General features: G+C 41.1%; 1 protein-coding gene across 2 annotated transcripts in view; it reads right to left on the bottom strand.

Annotated features, from left to right (window-relative positions):
- The window catches only part of GLI3 (GLI family zinc finger 3), a 259436-nt gene that overhangs the window by 80189 nt on the left and 156331 nt on the right, over window positions 1-22916 (bottom strand). For both annotated transcript variants that reach the window (XM_012809964.1, XM_003797546.3), the window contains exons 4-5: window positions 6450-6652; window positions 3762-3908 (exon numbers count right to left, since the gene is read on the bottom strand). In XM_012809964.1, the coding sequence (XP_012665418.1) occupies window positions 3762-3908; window positions 6450-6652 (350 nt within the window). The remainder of the gene's footprint in view (window positions 1-3761; window positions 3909-6449; window positions 6653-22916) is intronic.

Here is a 22916-nt window from a genome sequence, read left to right on the forward strand (position 1 = left end):
CTGGATTCAAACCCGCCTCCTTAGGTGTATGTGGCTGGTGCCTTAGCCACTTGAGCCACAGGCACTGAGCCATAGAAGTTTTTCAGTGAAGAAACACATGCCATTTCCAGATAATTCTAAGGACAAACCAAATTTATTATTAACTTCCATATAATCCCTGGACATGCAATCCTTCTTCATGGAACTCAGGGATCCCTGGCAGCGTCAGAAGTGACAGCACATGCTAGGTGTCCCAGCAGAACACGTATACCTTTAAATGTCCCTGGGACATTTCTAATATTTCAGATCACTAACTAGCAGTGATGCAGCGAGGAGGCCATTTGGTGTTCTCAAACCCCAGGGACTTCACATGCCTCTCACATCATCCAGACAGAGCAAGGGGCCTTGCAAGGTCTTTTAGCCTTTCCATAGAACCTTCAGGTTGCACACAGCCTGGCTGAAACTTTTCCTCTCTGCTTTTCCCTCCAAGAATGGCTCTTATTTAAGTCAGTTTCCAGCAATATAAAGGACTTTTTAAAAAAAAAAACAAAAAACAGAGTCTCAAGCTGTCATCCTCGGTAGAGTGCCCTGGCATCACGGTTCACAGCAACCTCAAACTTGTGGGCTTAAGTGATTCTCTTGCCTCAGCCTCCCAAGTACCTGGGACTACAGGCGCCCACCACAACACCTGACTATTTTTTTGTTGCAGTTGCCATTATTGTTTTAGCTGGGCTGGGGCGGGTTCGAACCCACCAGCCTTGGTGTATGTGGTCAATACCCAACCCACTGAGCTACGGGCGCTGCTAGTTTCTACCAATATAAATGTGATTCTCAGGGGTCCTCATCTCTAGATGGTCCTTAAAAGGATTATTTCCTCTGTTACCTTTTAAGGTCACTTCAATCCCAAGAAGCAGAAGTAGAGCCTATTCTAATGGGCTATATAAAAATACTCATACCTTACATCTTGCTGATACCCAGCTATGTCCAACTGTTGGAACATGTAAAAGTCAGGCACTCACCTGAACCCACTTTATAGTGGTTTCTGCTCATTCAGGAGTTCTGAATATCTGCAACAATGCTCAGAGTGGCCAGCTCTGATCTGCCACTGCAGGTATGTATCCAAGGTAGGAATTTAAGTTAATGCTTCACTTCTCACCAGGCACAGTGGTTCACTCCTATAATCCTAGCATATTGGGAGGCTGAGGTGAGAGGATCTCTTGAGCTCGCAAGCTGGAAACCAGGTTGAGCAAAAGGGGGACCCCTTCTCTACTAAAAATAGAAAACCTAACCAGGCACTGTGTAGGGCACCTATAATTCAACCTACTTGGGAGGCTGAGGCAAGAGACAAGAGCAGGCGTCCTCAAACTACTGCCTGTGGGCCACAATCCGGCTTGCTGGGTGTTTTTGCCGCCGCTGCCTGTCCTGCTTAGCAGCCAACTTGTCCTGAGGCCCACAGTCTGGCCCTCCAACGGTCTGAGGGACAGTGAACTGACCCCCTGTTTAAAAAGTTTGAGGACCCCTGGGCAAGAGGATCACTTGAACCCAAGAGTTTGAGGCTGCTGTGAGCTATGATGCCACAGGGCTCTACCCAGGGCACAAAGTGACACTGTGTCAAAAAAAAAAAAAAAGTTCACTTCTCCATTGGAAAAATCTCCTAGCATTTAAAGTTCTGGGGATTCATTTTCTGATATTCTGTCTAAATAAATAACTAAATGCTATTTCAATTTCTTTAGAGAAAAAGAATATAGTGCCTTAAGAACAATCCAACCCTTCAAAATGTTCTTCAAACTTCCTAATAAGCAAAAGAAAAGAAAGCCGTGGGTGGTGCCTGTGGCTTGGTGGGCAGGGCACTGGACCCATATACTGAGAGTGGCAGGTTCAAACCTAGCCCCAGCCAAACTGCAATAAAAAATAGCCAGGCATTGTGGTGAGCACCTGTAGTCCCAGCTACTGGGGAGGCTGAGGCAAGAGAGTCACCAAGGCCCAGGGGTTGGAGGTTGCTATGAGCTGTGACACCACAGCACTCTACTGAGACTCTGTCTCAAAAAAAAAAAAAAAAAAAGAAGAAGAAGAAAGAAAAGAAAGTCAGCACTTTAGGAAAAGGATTTGGCATCCTCTATTGAAGGGAGTTGCTAAAACACAAGGTGAAAATTTTCCAAACAAAATTTTCAAAAAGAAAAAAGCCAGTTTTCACTAATCACACCACTTCCTTCTTAAATACTAGTCAGAGAATTCTTATTGTTCCAAAACAGATATCTCCGATCTGGCTTTCTGTTAATTGTTTTGTTTCTCTATTCTAATAAGAAATTCTGACAAAGAAAAAGGAGGTTTCTTTTTATGTGATGAATGATAGGACATCTACATTTCTACTTAATGACAATCAATTTACCATATATTCAGGCAAATTAAAATTCCTTTAATTAGTTTTTACAAAGTAAAAGGGTAGCTTCATCCTTTATTTAGATAAAACCCGCCACTGCCTGACTAAACACATTCTCATCAAATCGGAAAAGTAATGTGGGCTGACCTTCCAAGGATTCTCTCTTATTTTAATTCTTTATTTGCAGATTTTTAAATAACTAATTTGCATAATAACACTGAACTTTTTTTTCCCAACAATCGCTAATTGAAACATGGTTATGATGAATCTGAAATGTAAGCTCTCTATTCTAACAAATAATAAAACCCCTGTAGAAGATGTAACATATATTTTTTTTTATTTCTGTGTGGTAATGAGCTCCCCAATGCAAAGCAATGCAAACGTACGTTCCTATGGAATACACTATAGATTTTCACCCCTCTGTGCACAAAACATCTTCTCTCCATTCCAAAACTAAGGGCTGAATTACTAGAGAGCTGACACAACGCATATTCTCTATCACGGAAGAAGACAAACAGACCACAAATGGAAGAACATAATTTAATCATCACTGCTGTGAAAAACAAGCAAAATTCCAGGCGAACTACATTATGACACAGTAGGCCTTGGATCATGCTTTAGGTTCCCTTCCTGGAGTCTTGCAAAGGTGTGTGTGCTTCAAGGTACGAAGAGAGGACAGCTCCAGGGATAACCGTTGTGTCAAAGGATAACCGTTGGCTCATCTACCTACACACCTACATAAGTAACCCACCGGGATACCGGGATCCTCACAGACCTTAAGGAACCCAAAAGTAAGGGACAGAACGCTCATCAAATGACCCCATTTTCTTTTACTGCTAGCTCCTGAAAGCAGTCACTTCTGATTTAGAAAGAGGTTTTATTTTTCCTAGAGGTTAACTATTCTGATCTTTTCATGCATTCAGCAGCTATGAACGGTTGTAGAATAGTATTTTTTTAATGTAAAGAAAATATGTGGGGCTTAAATTAAGTCATTTAATATAAAAAATATAAAACCAACACAGGCCTGTTTTAAAAGTTAATTTTAAAGCATAAAATCCATGAAATCAAGGAACGACTACACCAAATCCATCCACGTATCAAATCTTTTGTTAGTGAAGCCATCAGGATGGGCCAGCTTTTTGAGCAGCTGTATTTATATGCTGCTGTCAAAGTACAGTCACCTGCATCTGCAATTCACTGGTAATCCTCAAGCTCAACAGGGAGGCCCAAGATGTCCAAATCTGTGGATGCTTCTGGAAAAGCAAGAGAACCAGAGCACCAAATAGTGGTCCTCCTCAGGATAGAAAAGTTAACCCATCACCGAATCTCTGTATTTTCCCGTCTGTTGCATAAATTATCATTTGCCACTCCCCGGACTCCAGTAAACAGCCCTGTCACTTACTATCCATGGCATGCAGATACTCCATGTGGATGGCCCCTGCGCCGGCCGTGGCCGCCGAGGGGATGATGTCTGCATAGGGGCTGCGCTGGCCCGTCAGCAGGGCCATGTGGTGATAGTATTCCGCTGGGCTGACTCCAGGGTGGGAGGCTAGACCAGGAGACAAGAAAGGGAGGGTTACTCGTCAGAAGCAGGTCAAGAAGCAGCTTCTCCCGAGGCGTCCCCAAGCCCACTCTTCACACGTCCCACATCAGCGATTCCTTTTGTGGCTCATTAAGGTAATGTTCCTTTAACTCAAATTGTGCTTTCACTGATGCCTTTTAGTTAAGTATCTTTTATTTAAAACTAAAACTGAAGAAAAGGAATAGAAAAAGTAGAATACATCACACAGTTTTTGATGTTGGTCTAAATAAATCATCAAGAATTCAGAATGAGGAAAATGCATATATGTACAGAATCATGTTTCCCTCGCCAGATGAGACAGTTTCTGATACCCAGTCATCCTATGTTGCCATGTCTTACAACGGCAGACAACTCACACGACTATGATCTCTTTCCAGACATACTTAAAATACTTTCCTAAGCTTTCTGACAGGAGTGTCTGAGTTAACTCTCACGAACAGGAGGAGTCAGGGTTGAAAAAGTGGGGAAAAAGGAACAGACCTTTAATAACACACAACTAAATGATAAGCTGCAATTTCGCATTTCATAATTTAAAAGCTCTCTTTTCCTTTTTTTCATTGCAAAATCAAAAAAAATATATACCTATCAATCTGGAGCAATTTACTGGCAAGAGTCAGCTTTTGAGAGTGGGATAATAATCGGTTTCCACCTGCCAATTTCTGTGCAAAAGCAGCAAGACACTGGAGCAGTTCTGAGGGCGGCCTCCAGATGCACAGGGATCTGGATTTACAACAGCTCCAGAGGCTGCCGGGAGCACAACATGAAGTGACACATGCAAAGTGCTTAGCGCAGCATTCGGTGGGTAATGGTGAGTTTTACACCTAGGAAACCTCACCCCTCTAGCAACAGGTCTGTGCATGTTTTGCATCTGTGTCCATCTACTTCCTATCCACAATATGTGGTAAAGAGAGAGATACAAGAAAAGAAAAAAAAAAAAAAAAAACCTTTAGACCACAGGAGAGAAATGTCAGTATATAGATGATTCTATTTGCTTATTTAACGGGATCCTTGAGAGATAGGAAAAGGAAGTCAGAACAACCAGTCAAAGAATGTTTTATTCCTACTCATCCAAGTAGTATGGAAGCAGAGGATAAACAAGCTTGGAACAGCTTAATGGGAGGTACCACTCTCTACTAGCTCAAATGGATTTCCATAAGCCACATAATTCCACGTTCATTGTTAAGCTGGTTTCCCTTTCTCTCCCTGTTCTCCTCGTCAGTCATTTCCAACAACGCCCAAACACTCCAGGAGAAGACACACCACTTTTGCCGCTTATAGAATCACATCTGAAGCACAATAACTAAGTCATATTTGATTCTTATAGTTTTATTTTTAAAATGTGAATCTTGCCCCAGAAGCAAAACTTATTCTTTGGATATCTTACAAGTGTATTCACTGCACTAAATAAGAAGAAGAAAAAAAAAAGAACCAGTAGCAAGTGCTGGGAAAAAGTATTCCTGGAAACTTAACTGAGTAGATGTTTCCTAAGAAATTCTGAACAGCTTCCCACCAATGCACAACCAGCCTCAAGAAGTAGTCCACACAGAGAATGTGGACTGACATGGACGTCGCGTCCAAGCTCTCCTGCGTGAAATGGGGTGTGCAGGGTTTCTCCTGGCCCTGAGACAAGTCACAGTGACTTACCACCTGCAATTAATAAAGCTTTTGTAATTTGGGGCCTTAATTCAGATTCTGACAAATGTGGGCAAGTGAATTTGCATTTTTGTATGTGAAATGGAAAATGCTTTTCCTGAATCAAAAGAACGATGAATACACAGCTCTAATTAAGAAGAGTCATCTGAAAAGTAATTAATTGGGAGGCTACGAGAACCAACAGGAATTTGATCCTTGAGAGTCTAAAATGAGCGTCAAGTATTGCAGAAAAAAAACTAAGCTCATTTCTTTTTCTCTCACCTCTTTCTTCTGGTTTTCATTTCGTGTTTTCTAAGACCCTGCTACTCAGAGTGGGATCCATGGCCAACAGGACTGACATCTCCTGGCAGCTCAGAATCGCAGGCCCTACCTGGCTCCATCTGGGAGGTCCCCAGGTGATTCGTGTGCATGTTAAAGTTTGTGAAGACCTGTTCAGATAGACATACCTGCATGAATGTGCCTCTCACATTACAGGAGAGCATTCATCAGAAGGTGAGTACAGGCCAGTCTGATCATACATGAAGCAGCAGAACAGAACAGCAGTTAAAAACAAAGATTTGGGGGTGGCTGGCTTTAAGTTCCACCACTTCCACTCACAGGTCACTTACAGGACTGGGTTCTAAGATAATCGGCCCCACTGCACCATGCTTTCCCTCCCTGAAAATGGAGGTGGTGACAGCACTGCACAGAGGGGCTGTAACGCTGAGATGAAATTGTACATGTAAAGCACTTAGCACAGTGTCTGGCCCATGGGAAACACTCACTAAGCATGAGATTTACTTTATACAACGTCCCAGGTGAAGTATGGAGAGGAGGTGGTGGGGTCTCTGGAAGCACAATCCATCTGGGTCTTACCGTCTGTGGGGCTCAGTCCCCGGGCTGCTGAGATCATGGACAGGGATGGGCTGCTATGCAGAGACCTGATATAGTCCATGTAAGGGTTAATGTAGGGATTCGGAGGGCTGAAGGGAGACTCAGAAGCTGCAGCAGGGTTCCGGTGCGGGGAGATCCTGATGAAGGGCAGGTCGTATGTCGGGCTACTAGATAAGGCAGAAGACCTGGGTACAGAGAGAACCAGACACAAGAGGGATGCATGAGACAATTTCTCCATGGGCAGAAGCTGTGAAAAGAAATAGGTAACATTTTAAGTGAACTCAAAGGTGTTTTGGGGAAAAAATATCAGGCAAACACATACATTTCCAGCACTATTAGCTTAATATCAGGATGGTATAATGCAGGGAGAACGTTACTATGCAATTAAGTGGGCAAAGAAAATTGACCTTTGAGAAATCTCACAGTACTCCAAATATAGGAAAATAAGGGTTGGATTTTGGCTTTCCCCATGAAACAGCTTAGAATTTCTCCCCAATTCTAAGTAATAGGCAACTGTATTTGAAGCGGTTGCTGTGACTATATTTTCCATTTGACCCAAACATTACTGTCACCATTTAGAACTTAACCTCTTTCCATCATGGCATTGCTTTAGGAGGGAGGGAGGGAGGGAAGCCAAATTTGTCTGGTCTGGAGGTCTAAGCATGTGTGTGTACATGTGACAAAGCTTCCCTTAAACAAGAAAGACTAATTACAAAAGTCTGTTGAAATGTGAAATCGACTGGGTGTCGTGGTGCACACCTGTAACTGCAGCTACTGGGGAGGCTGAGGCTGGAGGATTGTTTGAGCCCCCGAGTTCAAGGCCAGCCTGGATAATATAGTGAAACCCTGTGTCTAAAAAATAAATAAATTTTGAAACTTAAAACGAAATGTGAAATCAATCACTCTAACATATCCATGTAGATGTTTAACTTCCAGCAGCAGTCTTGTACTAGTGAGCAAAACCAGCTGTACAGATCTGGGTTTCCCCATTTTGAAAGCAATGTCTGAGAGGCAGGACCTAGAATCAGCTTTCTACCCATGTCTTCTTTCACGTGGCAGCCTGCTGAGCCACATTCGGGGAGCAGTCGGTAACTAAGTACTCCAGGGGTGCTTAGCTACAGACGCCAGGGGTACGACAGTTGGGAAAGAATGCAGTTTTTTGATCAAGCTCCTTCTTTGGTTATAATGACTTATGGTAGAATGTAAAAATAAATTCTAAAATGCTCTTTACTGCCAACACATCCTGACCCATCTGCCCTGGCCCTGCCACAGCCCCTGCTGACGTCCCCAGCCACCTCTGGAACAGCCAGCTGTGCACTTCCTTCTGCCTGGCTCCTTCGCTAAGGCAAACGGTGGTGGGCAGGGGTAATTCAGTGAACGGGCTATGACAGGTTAAACACTCCTGTGCTCCCTTTTCTTCTTGCGTGGAAGGAACAACCTTAAAAAAAAGAGACGCCCTGATAAAGACAGATCAGCTGAGAACAGCAGATCCTCTTCTGCTGCTGGCTTCAGGAGTGAAATGAAAGGGAGGGAAACACATTTTCTCCTGGCAAAGGGAAGGCTCCAGCACTGCCCTGGCCCCGATCACCCTGTCAGAACATCATCTTGCTAGAAACCAGCTCCATGAAGCGCACAGCGCAGGCACTGAAATAAATGAAACCAAAGATCAGATAATTAATTTTCTCTCACTAGAAAATAAAAGCAGTCGAAATATGGTGGTGGGGGTGGAGCTTTTCACTTTCTTCTTCTTACGCTTTTTTCATTTTAAACTAAAAAAAGAATGACGTTTTTGTTACTCTGATGTTACCTCTAATGAAGTAAAGTAAAAATCCAGTTTTCTAAATTTGTATGTGGGAAGAGTAAGAAGTCATCACCAGGAAAGAGCTATTTCTTTTCAAAAGAGGTTAAATATTTTATACCCAGAAATTAATAAAATTACTTAGGTGTTTAAATAGAAATCAGCATAAGTGGGCGGCGCCCATGGCTCAAAGGAGTAGGGCGCCGGCCCATATACCGGAGGTGGAGGGTTCAAACCCAGCCTCAGCCAAAAACTGCAAACAAAAAAAAAAAAAAAAATTTTAGAGACTAGGTTTTCCTTTGTCATCCAAGATTAGAGTGCAGCAGTGTCACTATAACTTACTACAACCTCAAACTTCTGGGCTCAGCAGTACTCCTGCCTTGGCCTCCTGAATGACTGAGACTACAGTTGTACATGACCACAGCTGGGTAATTTTTCTACTTTTAGTAGAAATGGGGGTCTTGCTCCTGCTCAGGCATGTCTTAAATTCCTGAGCTTAAGCAACCCTACCTTTTTGGCCCCCCTAGATTGCTAGAATTATAGGCCTGAGCCATCACGCCTACTGTAGTCTATCTTATTTTAACTCTTTACAACAGAACAAGTTAGTTTTGTGTCATTAGTTAAATCATCCTGTAAGCGCCATTGAGATAAGTTTGTCCTTGGTTAAATCCTAGACTCTATAACAACACATTTGCTATCATTGAACAGGAGATGCTCTTATCACTCATTTATTTTCTGTGAGAAAGGACAATCTTGATCTGATTCAAAAAGTATTTCTTACAAAACTCTTATTTATACATTGATGTCAGACTATCACAGCAGAAATGTAGAAGAACAGCAGGCATTTCAGGAAATCCATGAGATGTCACCTCCTGGACAAGCTTTTGTAAACCATGAATACCTTGGTCTTAGCAATACAAACTAAAAATAAATGAAGGCAACATTTCTTACTATTTTTTTAAGATAAAGATTAAAACTTATTACTTTGCTAAAATTCCAGAACTGAAAAGGGTAATAAGGATATTCCCAGAGAGAAGTCCAGATTCTAATTTAGAGAACCAAACACAGGTAAATTAACCAGCAGTTTTAGGGGGGAGCACAGTCTCACTCAGTCACCCTGGGTAGAGTACCATGGCATCATCATAGCTCATGGCAACCTCAAACTCTTGGGCTCAAGTGATCCTTCTGCCTCTGCCTCCCAAGCATGTGAGACTATAGGCACCTGCCACAACGCCTGGCTAGTTTTTCTATTTTTAATAGAGTTGGGGTCTCTCCCTTGCTCAGGCTGGTTGAGAATTCCTAAGCTGGCTGGGCACAGTGGCTCACACCTGTAATCCTAGCACTCTGGGAGGACAAGGCAGGTGGATTTCCTGAGTTCACAGGTTTGAGACCAGCCTGAGCCAGAGTGAAACCTCATCTCTAAAAATAGCTCAGCATTGTGGTGGGCCCCTGTAGTACCAGCTACTCAGGAGGCTGAGGCAAGAGAATCACTTATGCCCAGGAGTTTGAGGTTGCTGGGCGCTATGACACTATGGCACTCTACCAAGAGTGACAAAGTGAGACTCTCACAATAAATGAATAAATAAGAGGAACCCCTGAGCTCAAGTGGTCCACCCAGAGTACTGGGATTATAGGCATGAGCCATCGGGCCCAGCTCTTACTCAGCATTTAGAAAAACATAAAAATTATAAAAGTTGGGCTTGGTGGTCACCAGTCCCAAAGCAAGCCAAGGAAGCTCTTCTCTCTTCACAGAAATCAGAGAAAGCCTGATGTCTATGTCACAACTTCACTTTGATTTGACCCTTTCCCGCCAAAAGCTCAGCGGTAACTACTAAACTACCAAGACCCAGTCACACCTTCTCTGGCAGGAGCACCGGGCTCTTCGGTCCCTTTACACACAGGTAAGAAGCAACAGCAGAAAGGGCTTCCTCCAGGATGTGGAGATAGAGTTGGGAACCCTCACCTTACCACCACGAATTTCACATGCAAAGGCGCTCCTTCCCAGAGATGCTGCTGAGGAGGTCAGATCTTCTGTTTCTAAACAGGGTGGCTGGAGAGGCCATCAGATGGCAATGCAAATAACAAAGCTATAAACTAATTAACTGCCCTGAAGAAACACACCACCATGTAATCAAAGGCCATCTGCTCCCAGTAAATGAATAGAGAAGTGTTTAATAAAAGTCACTTGGTGAAGACGCCATCAGGGGTTCTACATAAAGGTAAGTCAGCCGCTTCAACCCAGTGTGGGCAGGAGAAGGGCTCTGCTGGTTTTTGGCGGCTGTGTGACCTTCACAGTCATACTCACCTCCTCCTTGTTCTTAACAGTCCAGCAGGGCAGACCTTATAGTGGTCTTGAGAAGTTAATATTATATAAGCTTCATGTATTGCCCCTAGTATATAACGACTGCCCAATACATAAAACACACACACACACATATATATATGTCCACACCCCACATACATACATATAATTGATAAACACATCACATTCTATCTAATACATTCCACTCCTAATACATACATATATATACACATAAGGTTGGCAAACACAGCATACTATGTGCTTTCAAATATTGAAATACTGGGCCTTTTTTGAGGGGGGGAGACAGAATCTCACTATGTTGCCCTTGGTAGAGTGCCATGGGGTCACAGCTCACAGCAACCTCCAACTCTTGGGCTTAAGTGATTCTGTTGCCTCAGCCTCTCAAATAGCTGGGACTAGAGGCACCCACCACTACACTGGCCCAGGAAAGGTTTGAACCCGCCACCCTTGGTGTATGTGGCTGGCACCATAACCACCGTGCTATGGACGCCAAGTCAGCTTTCTTTTTTTTTTTAATAGATGTTTTTAAAGACCAATTTTAGGTTCACAGTAAAATCAATTGAGCCAAGTACAGAGATTTCCCATACACCACCTGCCCTACACACATAGAGCCCCCTGCTGTTATCAACATCCCCCACCAGGGTGGTACATTTGTTACCAGGAGGAACCCACATTGACACACCATTATCACCCAGAGTTCACAGTTTACATCAGGGCTCACCCTTGGTGCTGTACATTCTACGGATCTGGACAAACGGATCCACTGTTGCAGCACCACACGCAATGGTCCCACTGCCCTAGCAATCCTCTGTGCCTCCCCAATTCTTCCCTCCTTCCCTCAACTTAAACCTGTGGAAACCCCTGGTCTCTTCATTGTTGCCACAGGTTGCCTCTTCCAGAATGTCACGGTTGCAATGATACGGCATACAGACTTCAGATTGACTTCTATCACTTAGTAACACACATTTCATTTCCTCCCTTTCTTGTCAAAGCTCATCTCTTCACCGCCCAGAGTAATGTTCCACAGTCCACTGATCTGTTCACCTGCTGAAGTAACGTCCAAGGCAGATGCTCACATGAAGAGCATCTTTCCAAAGCAACTCTAAACATATCGGTCTGCTCTGTTCCCCTCCCTGACAGCACTGTGCAAGCATCTCCTTAAGTTTTGCAGGACTTCCCCTTAGGACAATCATAAAGCCACATGACGTGGTTAAGACCACAAACTCAGTAATTAAACATAAGAGTTCTGAAGGAATAGGATTCGAATTCAGGCTCTGTCCCTTACTCCACACTCTGCCACTCAATCAAAAGTCAGTTTCCTTACACTAAAATTGGAAGCAGGGTGGCTTTGAGGGCTGGAACTCATCAGGTTAGTATATCCTTTCTCTAGCGCTGTTAGTATATCCTGTGTTAGGTTAGTATATCCTTTCTCTAGCGCTGAAGCAGACAAAAATGACTTTCTAAATGAGTTTCTTTTAGAAATGAGTTTCTAAACCAACAATACTGAGTATCATCCAACCTGGATCTACAATGGTTCAAGCAGCCACCTGCCATGTATGTAAATATAATATATAATATATAGTCTTTAAATAAAGATGCTTTTGACATTACCTAACAGAGCCATTTCCAAATTCTAGGCAGCTAGATCATTTGTCAGATACATTTTTCACTGTAAGGCAAAAAACCAGGGAAAGAAGAACCAAAAACCATAGACAAACGTGCTGAGAAAAACACTGACACTTAGAAGTGCCTAAGACATTCCATGCCGTTTGTGTTCTAGCAAAAGGGTACAGAAAACTGGCTGTGACTCTCAAACTAAATCACACAAACTGTACTCTGGAAACCGGAGTTCCCAAGCTCTGAGGGTGGAGAGGATGAGCCACTGCTCCATCATCTCTGCCTTCCCTCCCAAAATACAGTATAACATCCCCTACGTTCTTCCCACCCATTTCTCTTTCCAAGGCCATGAAGACCTACTCTGTCCCTGGCACTTTGTTTTCAGACGCCTAATAGAAATTGGGCAATTGGACATGAGTACAACTCCAGACAAGAAACAAGGCAGGAGGTACATCTTGATGTTCTCCCCAAAGACAATAAAACAATACACAGTTGTTCGTGTTTGTTGTTCATAGAAATAATGTGACTTAGGATTACTTTTTATAAGGTCATGAAAACAGATTACAATGAAAAGAGTGGAGGATTTTTATTAGAGCATTTTTTAGTATACCATTATAAACTTAAAAACCAAAAACACATTATTGCAAAGAATAACTAGACTTCTTAGTTAGAATGAAATATCATCATATAATCTAATTCATTACTGCCTTTTCATCTATCTTATTGCATTACTAAAATGCCAAGACTAAAATCACAGTATTTAATCACTTACATTACCCCAAACGAGGGCATCAAGCATGGTTTATATGCCAGATTATTGCGATTTGCCTTCCTATCGCCCAGGACCCTGGACATACACACCTCTTTGCGTGCACGTCTCATGTATACCGTTACCCGAGTGCTCCAACTACTGGAAGACTGAAATGTACTGGGTTTTTACATACAAGATATTTTTGTTGTTTAATTTTATTCTTAACATAACAAGTGGATAGCCTTCTCCATATCTAAGCAGGGGCCTAATAGAAAACACAGGGTAGCTAATCCCTTATAATGAATTTTTAACCAATTAATTATTCAGTAAGTATAGTTTTAATAAACCAAAATTTATAATAAAAATTGCTTTCCATGCAGGAAAGAAAATAAATAACTAAAATGTTCATGACTAATATACTAGACACTGTCGGAAACGTGCCCAGTTCTTTTCCTCTACTCAGAATGACCCTGAGAAGTGCAGCTGGTTGTGGTGGTTTGGTTTCAATCTGCCCTTCCTCCTCGGCCACGGCCAGGACTCACCCAAGGAGGCTGGTCTTCAAGGTCTGAATCTGCCGGCTCTCTGTCCCTCTGGTCTCCACTAGTCGAAGCGTGTGCAGCAGGAATTGGTGGCAGGGAAACCAAGTGAGGGTATTTACTCCTCCCCTCCCTCTGCCAGCTGTGTTTACTGGACATGGCATTGCTCCCCCCGCTCCTGGCGGGCAACTCCTCTTCTGCTGCTCCAGACCTCACTGAATGACTTTTCCCTTCCAAAACCTATTAGTCCTGGGGGCTTTACTATGACTTGTTTGCCATCTTAACCCTTTCCACACCTCTGTAAATATCCACTCCATTCAACTGCCATGCCCTTCACTGATAAAAGGGTTCCATTTCAAATCCCATTTTCATCACCCTTGCAGCCAAAGAATATCTTCCACAAATTTCTAATTGATTTATGCCTTTTAAACATTTGCCATCTTAGATTTAATATTTATTTATTTTAGAGATAGAGCCTTGCTCTATTTAACCCAGGCTGGCCTGCAGTAATTTGATCACAGCTCACTGCAAACTTGAACTCCTAGGCTCAAGTGGTCCTCCTGCCTCAGCCTCCTGGGTAGTGGTGACTATAGACAGATGTACACCACCACACCCAGCTAATGTTTTAAAACTTTCTTTGTCTCATTATGTTGCCCAGGCTAGTCTTGAACTCATGGCCTCAAGCAATCTTTTCACCTTGGCCTCCCAAAGTGCTGGGATTACAGATGTGACCATCATACCTGGCTGGATTTTAATTTTTTTAAATTACAGGTATAACTACAAGATGAACATTTTGATATATTCATTAAACACATTTTACTGAAAATCTGTCTTCTAAGAATCCACAATGATTTCTGCACCTGGAGAGATTTTAAGAGTCACAGTATAAAGTTATGCGTTCCCGTCTCTGAAGGAGTGCACAGTCCAATGGGGTGCAAGATGATACAATAAGCCTGTACGAGTCGATGTGATCTACTGAGCAGGGACAGCAGAAAAGCACTAACAAGAGGCTTCCAGGATGCATCTCGGTCATAAGAAATATGGAACATGAGCCAGTACTAAAGGTACGTACAATCTGAATAGCAGTGGTCCCTGAAGGTGGAGGTTGGGATATTGCTTAACATACACATTAAGCTAAGGAGCTGAGCAACTTCTTATGGAGGGTCTAAGGGCTAGGACTGGTCTTCTTAGAGAGAGAGAGAAACTTGTTTTAATGGTGAAATATCATCTGAAGAGATTTTTGTGACTGGCTTTCTTAGTTGTATTTTCTGTTCATGTCCAAGTATCAATGAGTTCATATCCATGAATGGAAAAGTTAGGAAGATTATTTTAAAAAAGAAATAACCATTCATTATATCCAAGCTAACCACAGCCCATCAACGTCAACATTTAAATATAATTACTTACAGCATTTTTTCAGGCATTACACAGTTCTCACATATTCAAAATAAAAATAATACACAGTTGAACCTCTGTAAGTTTCCTTCTGGTCTCCTCTAGTTGAAGCGTGTGTGGCAGGAATTGATGGTAAGAAAACCCAAGAGACTGTAACAAACTGGTCCACAAAGCGTGGACCCACTGAGGAGCTGGGCCCACTGAGACGCACATGGGACATGGGACATACGTGGGACATGCCTAGTCTTTGACAATGGGGTCAACTTGAGGAGGTGGTCAGTGTAGGGTGCTGGTCAATCATGGAGGTTCTGGTATTTTGAATTATACTTTCTCCTTTAACATGAGGTTTTTCTAATATCTTTTAACAAACTGTAAATATCATTTATAGTTCAGTGTCCATTAAAACTATGATAAGTTATCATTAAACATCAACTAGGAATGGCTAAAATTAAAAAGACTGACAGTGACAAATGTTGACAAAAATTTGAACCAATAGCAACTCTCAAACAATGTGAGTTACAAGCTAGCACAATCTCTTCGGAAAATAACTGGGCATTAGCTACTTGCATAGATTCATACCCTATAATCCAGCAATGCCTTTCCTTGGTATACACGCAACGGTAACGTGTGCACATGGGCCACAGGTACCAGAAGATTCATGAATTGCAAACAACCAAAAACCTGTCAACAGCAGAGTGATTCATACAATGAAATACTAAACAGCTAAGAAAAGGAACAAACTGTAACACAGAAAATCTCCCAAATAAAACGTTGAATAGAAGAAGCCCAGCACAAAAGAATATATTGTATGTTCCCATTATTTGAAGTTTAATAACTGACAGAAGTCAACTCCACAGAGGGCTTCGGGAGTGCAGCAGATCCTATATCTAGGTGTGTTTAGTACTCAGAAGTTCTCACAAGAGAATCGCCTAAGCCCAGGAGTTGGAGGTTGCTGTAGGCTATGTGATGCCACAGCACTCTACCAAGGGCAATAAAGTGAGACTCTGTCTCTACAAAAAAAAAAAATAGAAACAAGGAGAGAAGAGGGAAAACCAGGGGGGAAGTGCGTGTTCCTGATTTCACATGCACAGGACAAATCAAACTTCTTTTCAATAAGAAGTGTTTTTATATTTTAACTTAATTGATAAGAAATTGTCCATAACATTTTAATTTTATACAAGATATGTAGATTATATCTAATCAAATATACTTTCATTTTTATGTGTATGTGTACAAATTAACCTATATCCCTTTAAAATTTTAGATTCCCTAAAAACTTTGGCAAATATAATATGTGGCTAACTATCATATTCATCAAATGATCTCTACTGCTGTATTTTTAATTTCAATGGTTTCTTTTTATTTCAGATTAATATGAGTATATAGATGATTAGGTTATATTGTTTGTATTTGTTAGGTGAAGTCCAAGTTGTAGTTGAGCCCTTCACCCAGGAGGTGTGTCATAGACCCGACACTGTGTCATTAGGTAAGAGCACGCCAATCCCTTCTATCCTCCTTCCCCTCATCCCCGCAACTTGAATTTAATTATGTAAAAACCCATTTTGAAATAACATTGGTTTTAAATGTTTTAGTTCCATAAATACAGATTATATTTAAAATTATTATTTTAGCAGACATTTTTGTCACTTGAATGGAGTACAAATATTCCACACCAAAGTATCTCTTTTCTGCAATGTCTGACATAGGAAAGAAATTGTCTTCTTTTTCCTCTTTTCCCAACTACTATAGTTTGTGTGAGAAACTACTCAAAACCTTAATGTGATATAATGTTTAGAACCGATTATTAATATAATTAACATATAAAACATTTTAATGTATCATTTGTATCTTATATATTATAGTATATAAATATATAACTGATAAATATAACTTCTTAATATAGTTATAAATTACCAATTATAAAGTATTAGATATACTTATTAATTAATATAAATTTTTTAAGAGATAGTGTCTTACTTCATTCCCCAGGCTGAAGTGTAGCAGCCCAGTTATAACAGTTCACTGTAACCTTAAACTCCTGAGCTCACATGGTTCTCTCATCGCAGCCTCCCAAGTAGCTACGATTACAGGTGCATACTATCATGCCTGGCTAATTTTTTTTTTTTTGGTTTTTTTTTTTGTTGTTGTTTGTTTGTTTGTTTTAGTGGCAGGGTCTTGCTGTATTGCCCAGGCTTATCTAAAACTCCTAGGCTCAAGCAATTCTCCTGCTGTGGCCTCCCAAATTGCTGAAATTATAGGCACAAGCCACTATACCTAGCCCTAATATAATACAATTAAATAAATATGAGAACTCATTATCAGAATACATTACATTCATCTTTACAAAGTCTGCAGAAATACCGTCTTGATGACTAAACAGATTTGGTTGTCTAGGGAAGAGTTCAGGTGTCTAGTCTGATTCTTGTCCTACCCTCTCTGCCATGAAGAATGAGGGATGGAGAGCTGTTCTCATTGGCTGGGATCCGGATGCTTGATGGAAACTATTTTCTAGAGAGCTTCTGAACAGGTTTGCAAGAGCAGAGAACACAGACACTATCCTTTGCCCTCTTCTTTCTCTGAGATAACAAATGGTTCCCTTTGAGTAGCTAGTTTTATATTTTGGACGTTCTCTCTTCCTCCAGTGGGACGGGCCTCCAGCCAGGCCTACAGGACCAATAGGGTTTATCTCTCTCCCCACTTCTCCCTGTAGATGTAAGTGTACATTTAATCAGCTATTCCATACATCAGTTGCAAGATCTCTTAGATTTGAGTATGTTAGGTTAACTAGACCTTCAAAAGTCTGCTTTGCTGTATAGCTATTTAAGCCCCGATAGATGAGAAGCATCACTATACTATTTAACCGGAACATACACAGAACACGTTTAGCCAGGTGTGCACACAGTAAATCCTCAGTAAATGCTGGCACATTCCTGGCACTGCTATTCCTACTAGAGCTCTGGGATGGTTAAGGCCAATGTCGCCTGGCTTCACCTGCCTCCTTGTGTATTAATTTCCCTCTGAGATCTCAGAGGGAGTGAGATGTTTGGGGTCGGGATGAGTCCAACTATCATAACACCCTTGGTATTTTTCAGAAGTGCCCCTTCTCACCTCTTCTTCTAACAAAACAAATATACTAATTGATTTAATTTGAAATTCAAAGGCATAATCTTTCTGTAGTTTTAGTTCAACAATTTTACTAACAGGAAAAAAGAAAACTTTTTCTTTACAGATACAGAAAACAAAAATTTCAAAATGTTTGGTTACTATGACTTTCCTGCCCATTTCCAACCCGTTCTGTAGATCCTATTTTTTGAAATTGGATAAATTACTAATTACATCAGCACTAATTACAACAGCACTCAGAGAGGTAAAAAAAATAGTATTCTTTCCAAAAGAAAGTACACAGGAAAATAGAAAGATATTGGAATACCATAGTGTGGCAGGAGTGGCTGTTCAAAGAACTAAGTCCCATCTAAGATGAACTAACTCTACCCAGAAAAGTCCTGGAAAATGTAACACCTCGAGTGACAACCAAATGTCATGTTACATTTTCTAATAATGTAGACTCTTCTCCATTATGGCTTCCTTTTATAGAAACTTTTGTGTTTGAGCCATAAAGCACACCAAGTGTAAGGGGAAAATGACCCCAAAGTACATATTCAAAATTCAGTTATTATAAGGTTATTTAAAAACAAACACACCATTTACTTGGACACTTCAACAATTTAAGGTAAAGAGATGTTTTTTAAAATCTCAAGGTCTGTTATTTAAGTGAGAACTTTCCCAGCAGGAGACTTCAGATAATCGGTGGAAATAATTAATTGGAGACGGGAAGTTGGATTCCAACAATTGAATCCTTGCTTCATGTGGCAACTGCTTGCAGGTGTTACCGAGGATATTTTATACCGGAGACAGGATGCATCTGGGATTCTGAGCCATGAAGAAGGTAAGACTACCTCAAGAATCAGACAGAATAAATCCTTTACCAACAGCAGTCCAGCACAAGGAGCTTAGGCTGTCTTCTGGTAGTTAGGAGACGGACTTTTTCTACATTACTAGAGCCGTCATAATCCTCATAATTACTGTTATTGCTACTAAACTACTAAGTAGACTGTTTTCTGGGTTGTCCCTAATGATCCTTGATGCATCTAATGCCCACTTGCCCACAGTTATTAAATTATGCTCATTTTAAGTTATAATGGGGATGTCCAACAAGGAACTATTACTAATAATCTCAGTGACTCTTCTCCAGAATCAAATCCTCAAGGTCCAGTAGGGCCTTGGATATATGAGAGGTGGAAAAAAGTAGGTCCTTTTTAGGTGGCAGGCCCTTCCATTTAACAGGAAGTAGAATTTGCAGAACTGCTACATGTGACTAAGATTATGTACAACCTGGACACATTTCCTAGTATTTCATAATTTTATAACTTTTGAGGGTATTAATTTTTCAAAAAAGTAACTTAAATATAGAAAAGGAGTATATATACTGTACTGGGGAGTAATTTTCCTTTTATTATTCAATAGAATAGAATAATTTCTACATAAAGAGAATTTTCTTAGGGATCTTGCTACCATGGCCTTAGAGAACTTTTGCCCAGGACATGAAGAACAGCATCATGGAAGACTGAAAAGTGATTCTGGCTCCCTGGCCGGCATCCACAGAGCCCCTCCCGCACTCCCTTCTTCAGAGGGAAAGCAAGACTTCTGATACCATGGTGAGGAGAGATTCATCGGATTAGAGCTGTCTAAATGACACGCAGGAATTACTCGTTCATATTACCCTTGGAAAACCTGTGTGCAGGACCACAATCTTAATGTAAACGGCTTTGGGGGCTTTGCTTTGTTCATCTGTAAAATGAGAAGCTTTGGAGTAATCTCTAGTCTACTCACTAGATTTAAAGTCCCTTTTGGTCCTAAACTCTAACAGTCTCTATGATTCAAACCATTTGTCCCTGTCTGCATTGCTTGGCTCTGACAATTCATGTCATAAAGTCTGTTGCTTGAATAAACTTTTGTTTAGAATCAAGTGGCGTGTGACTTGAGTATCCTCCAAGTGAGATCTCTCATTTTTCCTCCCTCTCTTTCTCTAACACAGCATTGCCATTACTGCAGCAACAGGGTCCTCCCCGGTCCTCAGCTTTGCTATTACTCCCAGGAGAAGTGACAGGGTTTGGCTTATGCTAATTGGATTTGGATGGTGACTGATTAGAGAGGAGTGCCACCACGTAGCCACGCAAAAGGTACAGTCCTGAGCCACAAGCTTAACCACTGAAGGAGCTTTTACTAGTGAGCTCGCAGCTATTAGATGTTTTTATATTAACAACATTTCTCCCTCCAAGTTTGTGCATTTTATCTTTATTCTTTCAAATCCTGAAATTGCTTGGATAAGAGAGAGGGTTTATATATTATACACACACACACACACACACACACACACACATATTTCTAAGAGCAGCCTGAACTTTTAGGGGAAATTGAAGAGGCTTTGTGTCAAGTACAGCTAAATCCAGCCTTTCCATATCAAACCTCTGCTAGAAAATTACTGTGCAGATGATAAGGCAGAAAGATATAATAAAAAGTGACTCTACTCAATTTACACTGCAATATTGGTATGACTGAATATTTTTCATTCAGGTGCCTGATAAAATCGCTAAACTGTATTGCAGATAAATAAAGGAGGCTTCTGTCAAGAATAAACACCATTAATCATGGAGTCTTCCCCTCTCAGAGGCTGCGCTCTGCATCTGCACCAGCATAACCAGCACGCGACACACGCCTTCCTCCTCCAGACTCTTCCAGGCTGAAGAGCTCCTCGTTTTTTCAGTGTGTCAGATTTAGGCAGAAATAATATTTCGAAACATTCTTTTTACATTTTTAACTTTACAGTCCTAGAACTGGGTCCATTATTGTAACATTACAGAAATGGCAGCTGGGCTCTTAGGAGAAAAGACCTTACATTGAATCAATTTTTTTTCTTTTTTTTTTTGCTGAATACATACTTACATACAAAATATATGCTATATACTATATTTCATTAACTCTCAGATGTCAGTGATATAAAGATGCAATATTATTTTAGATACCACTAAAAAAGACAATTTTCCACATCATTTTTCAGACTTATTCAAATAGATTTTTTAAAAAAACATATATTGCTCTATTACCTGTACAAAAGGGAAACAAAAATAAAATAACTTTATAAAGAGATACCTGGAAGCGCCTATGACTACTATTTCACCAATAAGTAATTGTAAAACACTGTATAGATTGTAAGATCATCCCTACTTCAGAGATGTTAAAAGATGAGGGGAAGAAAAGATGTACTACTTAGGTGATTTAAATACAGAAATAGATTAAATATCTCAGGCAATGCTGCCACTTATCAAATATCTATGCCATGACACTGTGTATGTGTCACACATATACATATACACACACCCCTTCATTAAACCTTTGATATAAAATGGGATTGAAGGATGAAACTAAGCTAGGAGAAATTAAGCAATGTGACAGGAAATATCTGAGATGGATTCAAACCCAGTACTAAATCAAATTCAAGGATGTCCGTGCATGCTTAAATACATTTTAATACTGTTGAGGCTTTTAATAGAAGAGGATGGTCTGTTTTTCTAGTTACCTTTCACTCTAAAGGGAACCTATTTAAACTGAAATTCAAATTACACAGGTGGTGGGTCTACGGGTCGGTAGCTGAGGGACTGCGTAAAGGGTTACTTGGAGAGTACAAGGAGTAACGAGGGAGGTACGACCGGCCTTTGGGCAAGACTCTCTCAGCAGATCTTCTGTAAGGAAGGGGCAGGCATGAAATTTATGGCTTATGAAAAAAAAAATTAGACATGAGCCTACATTGTGTAAGGGCCACAGTATTTTCATAGACTCCCCTTCTAGGTGTCCACACACAAAGACAAAACAATGAACAAATCCAAACTTTCCTAAAACCAGGAGATGTTAAAAACTAGAAGGTACCTTACAGATTATTCAATCCAGTTACTTTATTTCACACCTGAATACAAGGCCCATAGAAGTAAGGGAACGTAGTCAAAGATCTAGTTAACTCACGGCAGAGCTGAGAAGAGGCACCTGACTGAGATCCTCATTCATTACGAAAAGAGATGATTAAGTGGTTTTGAAGAGGATCATCAAAAGCCATGTCGACACTCTTAGGTTTGAATTTTCAGAAATTACACTTTAAAACCCAAGCAAAGAGCATTATCAGGGTGATCGACATGATACTGAGTAGAAAGGGGGGGTGCTCAAAGGTTATCATTCAGCAGAGCTGTACTCCAGAACCACTCAGTTGGGATGTTTAATTGTGTTACATGGGAACCATTATGGCTGCTAGGTTTCAGCTCACTGGGGGGATCTCTTTTCAGAGCCCACTTCAAGCAGGAAATGCCTCTTCTAACCAAGAGAGGTTTAACTCCCATGTTCCTGGTAAGTCCTCCCTGGGTGAAGATGAACCTTGATCTTGCACAGTGAATATGTATATTTGCCAAAGGAAGTACTGGCAGAGAGACTTCCCAGAAAGTCTGTGCCCCTCCAATACACAGCCACCTCAGGGTTCAAAAGGATCAGATGCCAAGAGCACAACTGAAGCCAGACCCAGCAAGAGAAGAGGAGGACATTAATAAAAACCCAAACTAGGCTCTGTTCATATTGCTTGGGACTTCCCCAGTTTGTTAAGGAAGATCTTGTGTAAAAACAGGAATGTAGACCAGACACAGTGGCTCACACTGTAATCCCAGCACTTTGGGAGGCTGAGGCAGGAGGAATGGCTTCAGCCCAAGAGTTCAAACAAAGACCATGGTAATACCCCTCGTTTCTACAAAAAAGAAAAATTTAAAAGTAGCTGGGCATGCCAGTGTGTACCTGCAGTCCTAGGTACTGAGGAGTCTGAGGCAGGAAGACCACTTGAGCCCCGGAGTTCAAGGCTACAGTGAGCTATGATTGCACCACTATACTCCAGTCTGGGCAACAGGGCTAGATCCTATCTCTTTTTTTTTTTTTTTTT

Source organism: Otolemur garnettii, unplaced genomic scaffold, assembly GCF_000181295.1.
Source record: "Otolemur garnettii isolate 467f Iridium unplaced genomic scaffold, OtoGar3 scaffold00119, whole genome shotgun sequence".
Lineage (NCBI taxonomy): Eukaryota > Metazoa > Chordata > Mammalia > Primates > Galagidae > Otolemur > Otolemur garnettii.